Raw genomic sequence first — 14,726 nt, 5'->3', positions numbered from 1 at the left:
GTGTGTCCTCACGCCCGCGGCTGCTGAAGGGCCCGACTGCTCCCTCCCCTGCGACTCTGGAGGCCCACCCTTACCAGGCATGGGGGCCAGAGCGGGGTCAGGCTGCGGGTCAGGCTCAGTTCTGCTGCCCGCTGGCTCCCCTGCGCCCGTGCACAGGCTTCACCTCTGAGAGCTGTCGCCGGGTGCACCTGACCTCTGAGCCTCCCCACGGTGAGCCCACCCGCCTCCAGGAAGGCCGCCCTGTGCCCTCATTTTCCAGGCACCGAGACTCGCACAAGTCAACTGACCAGGCAGGGCTGGGGGGCGGGGGTCTGGTCGGTAATAAGCAGGTCCTTAGCTCTTTGTGTTTGATGCCATTCTTGCCACAGGTCGCCGGGCCGGGTGCAGAGTCTGGCCCCCGTCTCCCGGCGGTCCTGGAGTTGGAGGTAGGCTCGGGGCTCGTCCGTCTCCCCAGGGGCGGGCATGCACACCCCACAGCGCATTGCGCAGGGGGCCAGCGTCTCTCTCCCTCTCTGCAGCTTGTCCAGCGGGTCCAGACCCTGTCCCAGCTGCTCCTCAGCCTTCAGGTACGGGGGCTCCCGGGGGGTGCGACCTTGCCCTTTTCCTTCCCCTGCTTGAGGTCGGGCTCTGGCGAAGGGCAAGCCTCGTCCTAAAATCAGCCCCTGCCCGCCGCGCCCCTGCAGGCAGTCATCGCCCAGCAGGACAGCTGCGTGGAGATGCAGCGGGCCGCCATCCAGGAGCGCGAGAAGCAGCTGCGGCTGCAGTCCACGCGCGGGAACGTGCTGCTGGAGCAGGAGCGCCAGCGCAACTTCGAGAAGCAGCGGGAGGAGCTGGCCGGCGTGCAGAAGCAGCAGGGCCGCCTGCGGCTGGAGCAGCAGCGCTGGGAGCGCGAGCGGGAGCGCCAGCAGCAGGAGCTGGACCTGGCGGCGGCCCGGCTGCGGCAGCGCGAGGACGAGCAGCTGCAGCTGCAGGAGCAGCTGAGCCAGGAGCGCGAGAAGCTGGAGCAGCAGCGGCGGGCCTACCAGCACGACCTGGAGCGGCTGCGGGAGGCGCAGCGCGCCGTGGAGCGGGAGCGGGAGCAGCTGGAGCAGCAGCGGCGCCTCAAGAAGCAGAACACGGCGCCCGGGGCGCTGCCGCCCGACCCGCCAGCGGAGGTGAGGGCACGCCGTCGCGCGGGCCGTGCGCGTGACCGAGTGTCACCGCGGGTGTGCGCGTCTCCGATCGAGGGCGACTCCGTGGGCCCAGCGCCGGCCCTGCCCCCGGACAGACCCTCCCAGCTAAGAGTGGGGCTGGGTGGACCCACAGGAGCGGGGGTGGGGGTGCACCGCGCAGACCAAGGCCAGCGGCGGGGCCGGTGCCGGGGCGGCCTCCAGCAGGAACGACAACTCTGGGATCCGTCCTCTGTTGCTCGGACAGGCCCAGCCCCCAAGCCACACTCCCAGCTTCAACGGGGATGGCCTGGAAGGGCCCGCCGCCCTCGCCAAAGCGCCAGGAGCCCGGGGGAGCACGCTGCTGGCCGGGGCCGAATTCACAGAGCGCCCCGACATGGCTCGCCGGGACAGCGCCCCGGCTGAGAGCCGGCCGGCCAAGAGCGACGTCCCCATCCAGCTGCTGAGCACCACCAACCAGATCCAGAGGCAGGCGGCCGTGCAGCAGCAGATCCCCACCAAGCTGGCTGCCTCCACGAAGGGCGGCAAGGACAAGGGTGGCAAGAGCAGGGGCTCCCAGCGCTGGGACAGCTCAGGTGAGCCCCGGGTGAGGGGGCGGAGCTGGGGCGGGCAGGCCGAGCACTGGCGGGCCCTCCGCCCCACCCGGAGATGCGGGGTCTTGGGTGCCTCCCCGGTCCCTAGGGCCCTGGACTCGCAGGTCCAGCTCTGGGCAGTTTGTGAAACCAAAGCGGTTTCTTGTGAGCAAACCAAAACAGGACCCAGGGCCATCCTCTGGAGGGGGCAACAGGAGGAACCTGGAAGGCACAGCTGGCAGTACCTGGCTACATGGCCAAAGCTGGTCCTCTCCCCATGTGGAGGTCTCATCCCAAGAAAGAAAATTAAAACATCAGACCCATGGCTTTTTCCCATCTCGGTCCTCAAACAGGGATCGGGGACGAGACAACATCTTGGCAGTTCAGAAAGAAGAGCATGGGTCCCTTAGGGACATCGAGGCAACCAGTGCTTACGCTCCCCACCGAGCCCCCACCCAGGGACGATTCTCGGGCCCGGATCTCTACCGGGTCCTCATCCCCCAGAGGGGACACTGAGGCCCTTGCGTAGAGCACCCTGCAGTGAGAGTCCCCCGAGGGGCTGCCGCGGGGGCTGCCAGCATGCGGGCTCGGGCCGAGGGGAGCCAGCCCTGGGATGCTCCCTGAGGAACAGGGCCTGTGTCCCAGGACTGCTGGGGCTCAAGGGTCATGGGGTCACTCTCTCGTCCAGAGGTTGAATTACTCCAAGGGCTCTCCGGTCAGGTGTCTCTGTCTCTGGGGCTTAACGGCTGAGTGGGTGTGTCTCTAGCCAAAAGGGGGGGGGGGCTGCTCATCTGCCCGGAGCGAGGCCAAACACCCCAGGCTGTGCCCTCCCTCCCTTAGCCTCCTTCGACCTGAAGCAGCCGCTGCTCCTGAGCAAGCTCATGGGCAAGGACGAGAGCACCGCGCGGAACCGCCGCTCACTGAGCCCCGTCCTGCTCAGCGGCCACAGCTCCGTGCCCCCCGCAGGTGAGCTCAGCCCCCGCCCCCCGGGACAGCAGGGCCACCGCGGGGCCTGGCGGCTGCTGACAACCACCTCTCTCCCTCCCTTCCAGACCCCTGCTGCCCAGCCCCGGCCGACGTCCCCCCCGAGGGCTTCCCCCTCAAGCCTGGGGGCGCCCCCCTGCCCCCCTCCCCCTTGCCACTGCCCACCACACCACTCGACAAGGAAGACGGCAGCAAGGAAGACGTCATCTTCTTCTAGAGTGTGTGTGGCTCGAGGTGCAGACCCTTCCCTGTCCTGCTCTCTGGGGAACAGCCCAGTCGTCCCTCTCCTCGTCCCGAGCAACCCACCACCAACGGCCGCCTGGCTGGGGCCAGGGCCAGGGTCAGGGTCAGGGCCAGGGTCAGGGCCAGGGCTGGCCCGTTGTCTCGAGGCTCTTTCTGTAGGATTAGCAGTGGTGCCTGGGTAACTTTCTAAACCTCTTTTTTTTAACACAAAAAGGAAAGTTTTTAATCGAAGGTTGAACCAGAGCTAACCCGAGGAGGCTGTGTCCAGTCGTAGCACCCCTTTTGGGTAGGGAGACATCGACTCCACGCCGTTTTTCCAAGGTAGTGACAGACGGTGGTGGCTCCGCAAGATGCCTGATGACAGGCAGGTCAGACTCCAGTCTGAGGAGCACGTGCTGGCCCTGGGCCAGGCTCCACAGCCACCAGGAAACGCCGGAACATGTCATTAGGGTCCCGAAAGGGGCTGGGTGGTGTCAGCAGGATCCGCTTCCAAAGCAGAGACTACCTGTATTTGTGGTGAACCTCAAGGCCAGGGCATGAGCTCAGACGGGGTGGCACACAGACCACCGGGGGACAGAAGGCCACAGAGCAGGGCGTATGAAGAGGACGGCCAGTGGCACAGGTGACAGGTTCCATAGGTTCTGAAAGGGACGGGCCATAACTCCTTTTAATTTGACAGAGGTTTTTAAAACCTGCCCTTGCCAAACTTGGTGCTTTCCAGAGGCGCCCCACCACGGCGCATGCGTCTGTGGGGCTCGAGGGCACTAGCCGTTCTCCGAGCGCTCCGTCTGTCCAGAGAAGCCCAATCGAGAGCTTTAGCCAGGGCCAGCACGCTCCTGAGGGTCCACAGACAGTCCTCAGCCCCCATGAGATGGCCGGGTTTTCCTGCGGTTGCAGGGAGGAAGGCCCCAGGGTGGGTGTCCCCCACCGCTGGGCAGGTGCTGGTACCAGGCACAGAGCAGTGGAGCCACCACGTCCTGGCGGACAAGGGTGAAATGCTGGAGGGGTCACACAGGGCCCGCAGACCTCAGACGGGCAGATGGCTCCAGGTGCCTCGTGTCCAGTGAGCTGTGCTAGCTTACGTCACCTCCCCTGGAGGACAAGGGCCACCCGCCCGCTGCACAGCTCTGGACGCTGGGGACCGAGCTGCATGTCCAGGAATGCTCTGGTGCCGGCCAGTGGGTCAGATGCACACACTTCCACAAGCTTGGGTGCAGGGCGGGGGGTGGGGACACTCCAGCCTTTGCTCCCCAGGCTCCCCCACTGAGCCCAGAGTCCGGTCCCTCCCAGCTGACCAGTTCTGAACCTCTCCGGGCACAGTGAATGGTGTGCCAAGCCCGGCCCCTCGGAGAAGCTCTGCCTGCTCCCGCCTCCCTCGGTCCTGACGCGTCCGAGCTCCTCCGTGCCATGTCTGTGATCAGTGTTCGTGTTTTCGTACCGAGACGTCTCAGAGCACTTTAGCAAAGTTGACTTAAGTTCCTGTCCTATTGTGGAGAGCATTCCGGGGCCCTCGTGCTGGGTGATTTCACCGCCACACGCCCCTGTCCGCCTGCTCTGCTCTGACCCTCCGAGGCGCCACGATTCCTCAGCCGATGACAAGTCCGGGGACTCTCCGCGCGGCCGTGCGGCGGGAACTGGGGCGTCCCGCCTCGAGGCAGTGTTGGCGGCGGTCCGTGTCTCGTTCGGGCGAGGCCACGCCTGGGGAGAGCCCGATTTTACTTGTACGGTTGGTGGTTGAGCAGACCCTCTTATTTCTGTGGGACCTGTGCGCGTCTTCGTTCATTGTGACCGTCATCTTAGTCCCCCGACAATTACTTGTGTGATGATTGCCGCGTTTCCTCACCGCGGGCGCTTCAGACCCGCCTTAGAACTTAAGACCTGATTCCAGCAATAAACGTGTCGAAGATGAGCCAACGGGAGTGTTCGTTTGGGGGTTCGGGGTTTTGTTGTAGCATCGTCGTCCCGAACGTCAGTGTCATAAGGGCGGTCAGCTCACCGGGCGGGGCTCCCCTCACGCTCCCCTTAGGAAGCTCCAGACAATGACTGCGACCAGACATTGGAGTCAGAGGCAGCGGGGTGCCGGGGACCCCCAGGAGAAGCGGCCCTCCAGACGAGGCTGCGGGGCGGGGATGTGGCCAAGGCCTCCCTGCTCTGGCAGGGTCCCCTTCCATTTAGGCCTGTTCCCGTGCTCTTGGGAGGTCAGCCTCCTGGACAAGGAGCCATTGCCCGGAGTAGGGCCTGCTGGCTCCTGGGCCATCCGCAAGGCCCATCTGCCTCCCTGCTCCCCGAAGGAGCTGAGTTTGCGTCCTGAGAAAACCCTTTCAGGCCCCACTCCCGGGAACTGACTGGCTTTGCCCCCACCTGAGAGGCTGAAGTTGCCAGCCCCGGGGAAGGGCATGGGGCAGGGGGTGCGGCCACACTACAGGTGGGGCTTCTCGATAGCCCAGCGGTGTGTCCCAGCACAGCCTCAGCCCTGGCATCTGGCTCTGCCTAGGCCCATGGGACACCAGCCTGCTGGGGGACCTGTGAGCGGACAGGTTACATATGCGGGTGTTCATGGCTCCCCCACAATCACACTGTTCTGAGTGCCAGGAAGGGGGCCTCTGCTAAGGGCCAAGGTGAGCACGCCCCCCTCTGCAAGAGGTGAGGGGGACACTAACCCAGCCTGGCCCCCTCCTCTCGTCCAGATGGATGGGTAAGGGCAGGGTGCTCCAGCCAAGGCCAGGTGGGGGGTCTTCCGCACCCCGTGTTAACCCAGAGGGGCTTCCACCCCAGCTCTTCCCACCCCATAGCCTCCTTGTAGGACAAGACGTGGGGGGTGTCACATGAAACCTGATCCCCTATGCTTTCTGGCTAGGACTCAGAAGTGGAGGGTCCGAGGACACGTCAAGAGGGGCAGGCGTGGGCTGGCCACCATCTGCAGGTGCCTGCCTGAGGCCACACACACGGGCCTCTCACGTGTCAGCCTGGAAAATAGACACATCCATGATCCCCATGAGGTGGGAGACAGGAGCCTGCGTGGCCCGGCCCCAGCTCGGAGCCCATAGAACACTCAGACCGGCCCTGGGCCCAAGCCGTGGCGGAGTGGGAAATGCTTCGGCCACACCAAGCACCCTGGAGCTGCCCAGAGGGACAAGACACAGGCGTGGCCTGGTGGGAGGCGGGATCCGTGGCCCCTATGCCCGAGACGAGGCATGGGAGAGCGGCTCGCCTTGGCTGAAGGCTGCTCAGGGCCAGCGGGCTGTGCTCGCAGAGTTGGAGAGGACCCACTGGGCCAAGCACATTCCAGAAGGCAGGCTGGGGAGGTGTGGTTTCCAGGTGGCACCTGCACCCCCTCCGAAAATGCACAGGGCCGCCGCCGCCGCGGAAAGAGCAGGCGGGTGAGCGAGGGGGCCTGCAGGCGGGAGGGGCAGGGGGCCAGGGACTGAGAAACAGGCTCTCGCACCTGGGCCTGGCACCAACACGCCATTTAATCGATCATCATTTCGACTTTTCCGCACGGCGCACGCCGGCCTGGCGAGGTGCCGTGAGGCCCGCAGCAGCCTTCTCCGCATGTGAGGCCTGGGGACCCCTCCTCTGGCCCTGAGAGAAGCCTCGGCCACAGAGCCCCGGCCTAGTTGGAAAGGCCCTGGCCTCAGCCCCTGGGGGGCCTCAGCCCCGCTGACATCCTGCCCCACCAAGGGCTTGTGTCCGAGGCGGTGCCGTGCGTTCTCTGGATTACACCTCCCTACACCTGGCATTGATTCGCTCAGTTACAGACCCAGCCCCTACCCGAGTGATTACTGCTTTGTGGGAAGGGGCCCTCCGGTGGGGTTCCAGCCGCATCCACACCTCCCAGGCTACATCAGGGGGTGGGGGCCTCAGCCTGGCCGCCGGCCCGGACAGCCTGGTACACACTGAGGAGGGAGGAGACGGTCCCGAGGAGGCCCACAAGCCACAGGGGGAAGCGGCCAGCCCACAGGACACCCGGAGGCAGCCAGTGCACAGCATTGGCCAGATCGGCCACGTTGCTCAGAAGGGTCAGCACCTCCGAGTGGACCTGGGCCTCCATGGCCCTCCTCTTGGTCCGGGGCAGCCGGCTGTGGGAGCAAAGAGAAGATGCTGGGGAAGACCCATGCACACCCACGCTCACCCCAACGGGCAGGAAGAGGTGACAGCAGAGTGAGAAGTGATGGGGCTGAGTCCCTGTCACACCCTCCAGAGGGAGCCCAACGCAGGAACAGGGCACAGCCTGGCAGTGGGAAGTCTCAAACCCACACCTCAGTCCTTTGGGCCCTGGAGACAGGCAGGGAGCTGGGGGGCGCAGGGAGCTGCTCAGTGGGCACAGCGTTGCCCCACATCCCTTCTCAGGATGAAACAGTGACAGTGACTACAGTCCTCAAGAAACCACTCTGTCTCATCATCCTCCAGGGATGAGGGCTCAGCCACTTCCTGCCGACAGGTCCTCAAGCAAGCCTCAGTTTCCCCATCTGAGCCAGCCCCTGGAGCTGCTGTAAGGCCCCCCGCGCAGGCCCGCACAGGGGAGAGGCTGAAAACTGGTGGCAGCTCAAAGCACCTCCCCGGCTACGAAGACCCACCAGGGTCCCCAGCTTGGGGGAAGATGTCGCCTTTCTCCGGGCAAAACCCAGGGTCATACCTGGTGAAGGCCACCGCGGGGCCCCTCAGCCTCCGTCTCAGCATCAGGATCATCCTCAAGGACCTGCAACGGGCAAGAAAAGCAGGGTGAGGGCACAGGGGTTAGCTCCCCATCGCCACACGTCCCCTGTGAAGTCCACTGAGCTCACTGGGTGCCTCCCGCCGCCCTGGGCCCCAGAAGCTCGTGGAGACTCCTAATTTGGACCCTGACTTGCCTGCACTGTCCACACAAGATCTGGAAGCATCTAGTGCTTCTGATGTCGGAGCCAGGCATGGGTCCCTGTCCAGGTGACCTGTCCCCAGAGAACAGGGGACACAAGTCCGCACCTGCAGTGAGGTAAGTGGGTCTCCATCAGAGCCACCTGGAAGATGGGCAAAACGCCAGTTCCTGGGCCCCGGGTCCCCAGACTAGCAGCATCCGAACCTCTTGCACCTGGACATCTGCCTTTCAGCAACCTCCCTGGTGATTCTCAGGCACCTTGGGGTCCTGCAGACTCCTGGTCGGGACCCCCACGCTTGCTCGCACCAAATAGAAATGATGGGAGAAGTGTCAGCTCTAAAAACGAATGGGCAGAGCACAGACGATTTGAGGGCAGTGCCACTCCTCTGTGATACCGTAACGGTGGAAATGTCTCATCACACATCTGTCCAAGCCCTCAGGATGGATCCTGATGTAGACCAGGGACTTGGGGTGCCCCTGACTTGTCGACGTGGATCCTATCGACTGCTGGGGGAGTTTGATAATGGAGGGACCGCGGAGTGGGTGGGGATCTGTGGAAACTCTCTTTACTTTCGGTTCAACTGCGCTGTGAAGCTGAAACTCTAAAAATAAAAGTCCGTTTTACAAAATTAATGGGGGCGCCTGGGTGGCTCAGTCGTTAAGCGTCTGCCTTCGGCTCGGGTCATGATCCCAGAGTCCTGGGATCGAGTCCCGCATCGGGCTCCCTGCTCAGCAGGAAGCCTGCTTCTCCCTCTCCCTCTGCTTGTGTTCCCTCTCGCTGTGTCTCTCTCTGTCAAATAAATAAAATCTTTTAAAAAATAAATAAATAAAAATAAAATAAAAAATGAATGGAACCGGGGCGCCAGGCTGGCTCAGTCGGCGGAGCGTGCCACTCCTGGTTTCGGGGTTGTGAGTTCGAGCCCCACATTGGGTGTTGAGATGACTTAAAAATAAAAATAAAAAAAATCTTTAAAAAAGAAATTAATGGAAGCAAGGCTGCTCTAAAACAGGAACGGGAAGCCTCTTGGGGCCCGAGGTCCCGGGCACTCCGAGGAGAGGCCGTGAGCCAGCCCCCGGATTGCTGCGGACTCGGGAACGTCCACAGCGCAGCCCGCCGTAGGGAAGGCAGGCCAAGCCAGGAGAGAGGAGGCAAGCTGCACCCGGCCCACAACAGGGGGGCGCCTAGATCAAGGGCCCTCCTCCGCAGGGGTGTCGGCAGGGTGTGAGATCAAAGGCCAGAAAGAACCACCAGAGTATGGAGAGTGGGGCTGGACTGTGGATGGTTTGAATCTTCCACTCTGGGTGTGCTCATCTTCCAGACCACCGATGATAAGAGTATCATTAGGGCAAGTGTCAGCGGGGAAACAAGGGCTGCTGACCGTCAGTGTCTGGCCTGAGACAAGTGGCAGCTGACGTGGTCCCCGCCCCCTCTCTCGGGGATCTGAGAGGCCTGCCCCGCCTGTGCTTTCTGGGCACGGAGCTCGGAACAAACCCGCTCAGCACATTTACAGAGAGGGAAGTGTTCCGGAGGAAACCATTATCTGAAAGTTCTAGAAACAGTATGGGTTTCAGAAGCACACAGCTGGTCATGAAACTCCTGGCTGTTCTCTCTGGGAGCGTTTGCCAACGACCGCGCGCGCACAGAGACCCGGGGAAAGGCAGTCCCACCAGCTACTTCTGTCGGGGCCCGGACTTTCTGCTTCCTTGGTCCGGGGGGCACAACCATGCCCTCCAGAGATGTCCACACCCTCACCCCGGGCCCTGTGAGTGTGTTGCCTCACAGGGCCCTCATGGCGGGGAGGCAGCAGGGTGGGAGTTGGAGACGTGCCCAAGGAAACAGGCTGTGCCCTGAAGACGGAGGGAGGGACCAAGAGTGAGCCAAGGCAGGCAGTGGTCTCTAGAAGCCGGAAAAGGCAGGAATGGAGTCTCCCCCGGAGCCTCCCCAAGGAGCACAGTAAATCCACGCTGGGCTTCCGACCTCCAGAGCTGTGAGACTGTGTGTGTTGTCTAAGGTCAGGGTTTGTGGGAGTCTGTTACAGCAGCTCGGGGGGGGGGTGGGGTTTAGGGAGGTGCCCCTTACGGCCTGGCGGGCGTGAAGGCCATGTACCTGGCAATGCCCAGGAGCAGGGAGAGGCCCCAGAAGGCTGTGCTCAGTGTCCACCACCGGGCAGAGTCCACGCGGAGGATCTTGGCATCGGCAGCCCAGGCGATGTGCTCACAGGGGTAGTAGAGCTGGTCGGCCAGGTTGCCCAGGACCGACACGCAGCGGACAAAGATGTCCTCCTCCTGCAGGGCCAGGAGAGAGGGGGGCAGGGGCCTGGAGTCAGACCTACCCAGGCCCATTTCAGAGACCCAGACCAAGCCAGATGGCAGTCACGGGGCAACGTCCAGGCCCCCGTGAATGGCCACTGCAGGGAAGGAAAGGCCTGATTTCTGCTTCTCAGCAGTGTGGTCACCATCGCCCCCGGAGAAGCAGGTGTCCACCTAGCTGCACAGGGGATTCCCGGGATGCTTCAAAACCCCGGCCCCAGCCCCGGGGATCCTGCCTCACTAGGTCTGGTGTAGGCCCTGGCACCAGGAATGTCTAAGTTCCCGGATGATTCCCAAGTAGGACAACTCGGGATGCCCTGCATCAGGGCCTTCCCACCCCGCGCCCAGGTCTCCAGGCCAGACTCCCTGGCACAGGGCTCCAGGAGAGCTGCCGGGGGCGGGGGGGGGGGGGGAGCCCTGCAGCGCACCCCAACCTGACAGGGCAGGGCGGTACCCTAACACGCTTAGTGCCGACAGTAAGCGGGCACTAGGCTGCAAAGCTTGGGTCACCTCCCCAAGCCAGACAGGGGTCACCAGCCCCGCAAACAGGCAAACTGAGGTCCTTAGGGGAAGCTGCCACCTGCCCCCCTCATACAAGGACAGGCCTCAGGCCTTCGAAGAGCAGAACCCAAGCCCTCGACCAAGTTCTGAGCCATGGCCTGTACCCAGCGAGGTGGGGCCAGTTGAGGCTGCAGGAGCCTGGTGCCCAGGCCGCATTCCTGGGCCCCACCCCTCAGGACTCTGCCCCCTGGAGGCCTCCAGGCTGCCCCCCCTCCCCTGTCCTTACATCCTGCCTTCAGCCCTCTCATCCTCAATGCCTGCCACACCCCTCACCCCCCTCTCCATCTTCCCAGGAGCCCCCTCCTGAGCCCCCTTTCTTCCTACTAACCTCCCTCTGGATTCTGAACCCCACTCGAGCTCCCCCATCCTGCCTGGGACCTTCTGGTGCGTTTGGCGTATTTCAGTCCTCACAAGAACAGGGCCCTCCCCGCCTCCTCCCCAGTGTGCTCCTTCCACCAGGGTCTCCAGACAAGCAGTGAGGCTGAGGCCCTAGACGGGGGAGGAAGAGACACTCACAGGGGCTCAGACACCTAAACACTGGACCCAGCAAGAGGAGTTCTTGTTCTGGCCAAGGGATATACAAGGTGCAGAGGGCCCCTGCCCCTTGTCTAGGGACGAAGAAGAGAATTGGTCCGGGAAGGGGTCCTCCGGGGACACATGGGCACCATGCCCTAATCGAAGAAGAGGATAGGAGACAGGCATTAAAACAGGAGGAAAAGTCCAGAAAGCACTTGAGATTGAGGTGACTGGGCCACAGGCGCTGAAGCGGACAGAGGGTGGATGCATCCGAACGCGGAGTGGCTCAGAGGGATGTGGGGGGGTCGGACAGAGCAGCCCAGGGAGGGGCTTCATTTGGCCAGGTTGGCCCGAGGCAGGTTCTGAGCCCATCCCCTGGGGAAATGTCCCCTGTTGTAACAGCAAAATCGACATGTCCACCGGCAGGGGATCAGTTAAATAAATCACCATCCAGCTCTCCGGCAGAGAACTCCGCGGCGGCAAAGGGAGGAGCTCTGTCTGGACTGAGAGGGAGCGACCTCCAAGCTGTGCTGTGTAAGAGAAGAAAGCAAGTGCCGAACCGTGTACAAGGCACACAACCCATTACATAAACAAGGTGATTTGCCTGCACACAGACGGGACACCTCATGAAGGAATCACAGAAAGCTAACGACAGTAGTTGCCTCTGAGGAGGAAAACCAGTGGTGAGGGGATCAGGAAGGAGGGAGACTTTTTAATGATACAGCCTTTCGGAATGTATGCACATATAAGGCCTTTTTTCATTTAAATTCAAATGAGAACATCGGATCATCTCACAAAAGCAAGCAAAATTTTTAAAAATAAGAAAAGGCCCACACCGCTGCCTTTAGACAAGTCCATAAAACGCCAGTGGCCCAGAGTCTAAGGCCCCACACTCCCCCCCCCCCCCCCCCGTTACCTCTGCCCCCAGGCCATACTGCTTCGTGTAGATAAACATGGCCACATCGTCAAAGAGTCGCAGGACCGTCCTACAGTGGCTGAGTTGGGAGGACAGGGTCAGCAGGCGCGTCCCCACTTCTGACCTGGCTGGACAACGTTCCACCAGGACCCCGCCAACCAGTTGGAAGCAGTACCCCAGCGTTCGGATCTGTGGGAAACCGGAAGCAGTCAGCACGGCCCTGCTCCTGGACTAAGCTAGATCGGCCCCCACATGGCCATGGGTCCCATGGAATCAAGTTGGGGGTCGGGCGGCTTGTGCAGACTAGATCAACAAACTTCCAGTAAAAGATGAAAGCTTGAAGAGATACTTGCAGGTGGGACACATGGAGAAACGTGACCTCACTGTCCAAAAGTCACTGTGGAGACCCTAAGAGAGGGCTGGCTTGTGTCACTGAGGGGCATACCCTTTCGAGACAGATGGGACCAAAACAAGAAAATGCAACCATTTCGCACCTCGTGGGTCCTCCTTTTCCCAGCAGGCAGGAGGACGAGGTGGACGCATATATTCGCCTCTACCCAGCTGGACCAATGTCTGCAGCTGGGCTGCGGAGTGGAGAAGTGATTGGGCCTCAGCCCAGTGAGCCAAAGGGTAATCTGCTTGAATTACTTCAGTGAGAAGGAATCCACTCAGTGGGTGATTTGGGGCATTGGGAACCGGGTCAGCTTCACCACCCTTACATCTTTATTTCATCTGCTTTCCGGAAATTGCTCTTTCCTGTTGTTTTATATATTATTTTCACTTATCATTTCTTTTCAGTCCCTGTGTAATAGCAAAACTCTGCATTTTAAATGTACAGCTTGGGAATGTATTAAAACCTGAATGCCCAATCATAAGGGATTTGAATGGAACCTAACTGCCCACCACTGGCACATTTCCTGGTACAACCTAAATGGCTACCTATAAGAGAAAAACAGGAACACGCTGAGCGTCTGCCTTCAAGGGCCTTCCAGCCATATGGGAAAGCCCTAAAAATCCTAAATCCCCCTATGAGATTGTCAGGGACAACCCAGGGACCAACTACAGCGGCCCAGTCGGATCCTAAATGCTCAACTAGGGATTTGGTTGGCCTGGAAATGTCCAGCCGGGGTGAACTGAACCACCTAAGTGCCCAGTTGGAGGGGATTTGGTCGCAACCTCAATGCCCAGCCATACAGCGGGTGCTGCAACACCCTAAGTCCTCATACGAGACTGCCTGGGACAACCCAGTGACCACCTTCAGTGGTCTGGTCGGATCCCCAATGTCCAAACGTGCGGATTTGGTTGGTATTGAAAATACCCCACCATGATGAGTTAGCAGGAACCACCAATATGTCCACCGCTAGGGGACAGGGTCGGGGCCCAGCCGGGAGAGCGCCTCTGCGACGGGGGATCCTGAGCGACCCGCCCCGTTCTGGCCTCGGTTTCCAGTCTCTGAGCTCCGGCCCTGATCCGGGACAGCCGCGCTCCGCCCCAGCCTCACCAGGCGGTCCCGACCCCTATAGGACTCCAGCGCCGACGCCAGACCGGTCAGCGCCGCCATGGCAACTCCGCTGTGACGCCACCGTGACGTCGGCGCGCGGCGCCAGGGGCGGGGGCAAGGCGCGCGGCCACGCCCCCCGGGAACGCTCTGCGCAGGCGCCGCCGCGACCCTTTGTCCCTGGGCTGGGCCTTTGTCTGCTGCAGGGAGCGGGTCAGTCTGCAGCTTAGTGGTCGGCACGTGTGCGCTCAGCCGGGCATATGCACCCAGAAGGCCCGGCCCTCGGAGCCTGCTGCCTTCTGTCCCGCGACGGCTCGTCTTTTCAAAGTTAACTGTCTACCAGCCAATATCCAAGCGAAAGCACCAACCTGTTTGCTCTGGTTCAAGAACGGATTTTTCTTTTAAACTTCTGTGCTTCACCCTTTCTGCGTTGTCTGCGCATCTATAGTGAGCATATACAGCTGTTGTAAATCCATAAAAGGCGTTTTGAGAAAGTTAAGGAAACTTATAGACTCGTTCTAGAATAGGCAAGATTCTGGTAACTGGAGATGCTCTGAAGAGGATAACTATGTGGCTGGGAAGAGGATGTTAAATTGTTCACCTTTGTACCAGTTTGTAGCTTTCACCCTCCCCCGCCCAGTTTGATTGAGATATAGCTGATGTACGTCACTGTATGGATTTCAGGTGCACAGCATAAAAGTTTGACTCAGACACCGTGAAATGATTACAATTAAGTTTAGTTTAGCAACCATCACCTAGTATCATTTGGTAGCTTTTGAATTTTGTGCAACATGCATGTATTCTCTCATCAGAAAGTCAAATGAAATTTTTCAAAAAGTTACCATGACCTGCTTCCCTTTTTTTTTTAAATTGTGGTAATATTCACGTAAGAGTCACCATTTTAAGATGTACAATGCGGTGGCATTTACAACACCCACCTGTATAAACATCACCCCTTTCTAGCTTCAAAACATTTTCATCACCCTCAGAGGAGACCCTGTAATTCTGGCAAGCAGTTAATCTATCCCTCCCTACCCCAGCCCCTACCCTCCACCATCTGCTTTGTCTCGGTGGGCTTACCCATTCTGGATATTTCCTATAA

The 14,726-nt window shown here is 60.9% G+C and overlaps 2 protein-coding genes across 5 annotated transcripts in view; one reads left to right on the top strand and one right to left on the bottom strand.

Moving 5' to 3' along the window:
- The window catches only part of ARHGEF18 (Rho/Rac guanine nucleotide exchange factor 18), an 81,567-nt gene extending 76,690 nt beyond the window's left edge, over positions 1-4,877 (top strand). For all 4 annotated transcript variants that reach the window (XM_026481313.4, XM_057311496.1, XM_057311495.1 and 1 more), the window contains 6 exons: positions 369-425; positions 519-566; positions 684-1,154; positions 1,417-1,744; positions 2,582-2,707; positions 2,794-4,877. In XM_026481313.4, coding sequence (XP_026337098.2) covers positions 369-425; positions 519-566; positions 684-1,154; positions 1,417-1,744; positions 2,582-2,707; positions 2,794-2,942 — 1,179 coding nt within the window. In that variant the 3' untranslated portion in view covers positions 2,943-4,877. The remainder of the gene's footprint in view (positions 1-368; positions 426-518; positions 567-683; positions 1,155-1,416; positions 1,745-2,581; positions 2,708-2,793) is intronic.
- Positions 3,164-13,709, bottom strand: PEX11G (peroxisomal biogenesis factor 11 gamma). Its single transcript, XM_026481320.4, has 5 exons — positions 13,628-13,709; positions 12,127-12,315; positions 9,931-10,109; positions 7,605-7,667; positions 3,164-7,047 (listed from the first exon to the last, which is right to left on the bottom strand). Exons 1-5 carry the CDS (start codon positions 13,685-13,687, stop codon positions 6,813-6,815), a joined length of 726 nt encoding a protein of 241 aa, XP_026337105.2. The 5' UTR covers positions 13,688-13,709; the 3' UTR covers positions 3,164-6,812.
- Between the last annotated feature and the right edge of the window lie 1,017 nt (positions 13,710-14,726).

Source organism: Ursus arctos, unplaced genomic scaffold (assembly GCF_023065955.2).
Source record: "Ursus arctos isolate Adak ecotype North America unplaced genomic scaffold, UrsArc2.0 scaffold_14, whole genome shotgun sequence".
In the NCBI taxonomy this organism is placed as follows: Eukaryota; Metazoa; Chordata; class Mammalia; order Carnivora; family Ursidae; genus Ursus; species Ursus arctos.
This window is presented reverse-complemented; position numbering and strand designations above follow the sequence as displayed.

What these genes read in the sequence shown, in the direction of transcription:
- PEX11G (XM_026481320.4), bottom strand. Translation starts at nt 13,687, where the DNA reads ATGGCGGCGCTGACCGGTCTGGCGTCGGCGCTGGAGTCCTATAGGGGT. An exon ending in CTGCTCCTGGGCATTGCCAG is followed by an intron (nt 7,668 to 9,930) that starts GTACATGGCCTT and finishes TGCCCGTTGCAG; the next exon opens with GTCCTTGAGGATGATCCTGA. An exon ending in CCCGCGGTGGCCTTCACCAG is followed by an intron (nt 7,048 to 7,604) that starts GTATGACCCTGG and finishes TTGCTCCCACAG; the next exon opens with CCGGCTGCCCCGGACCAAGA.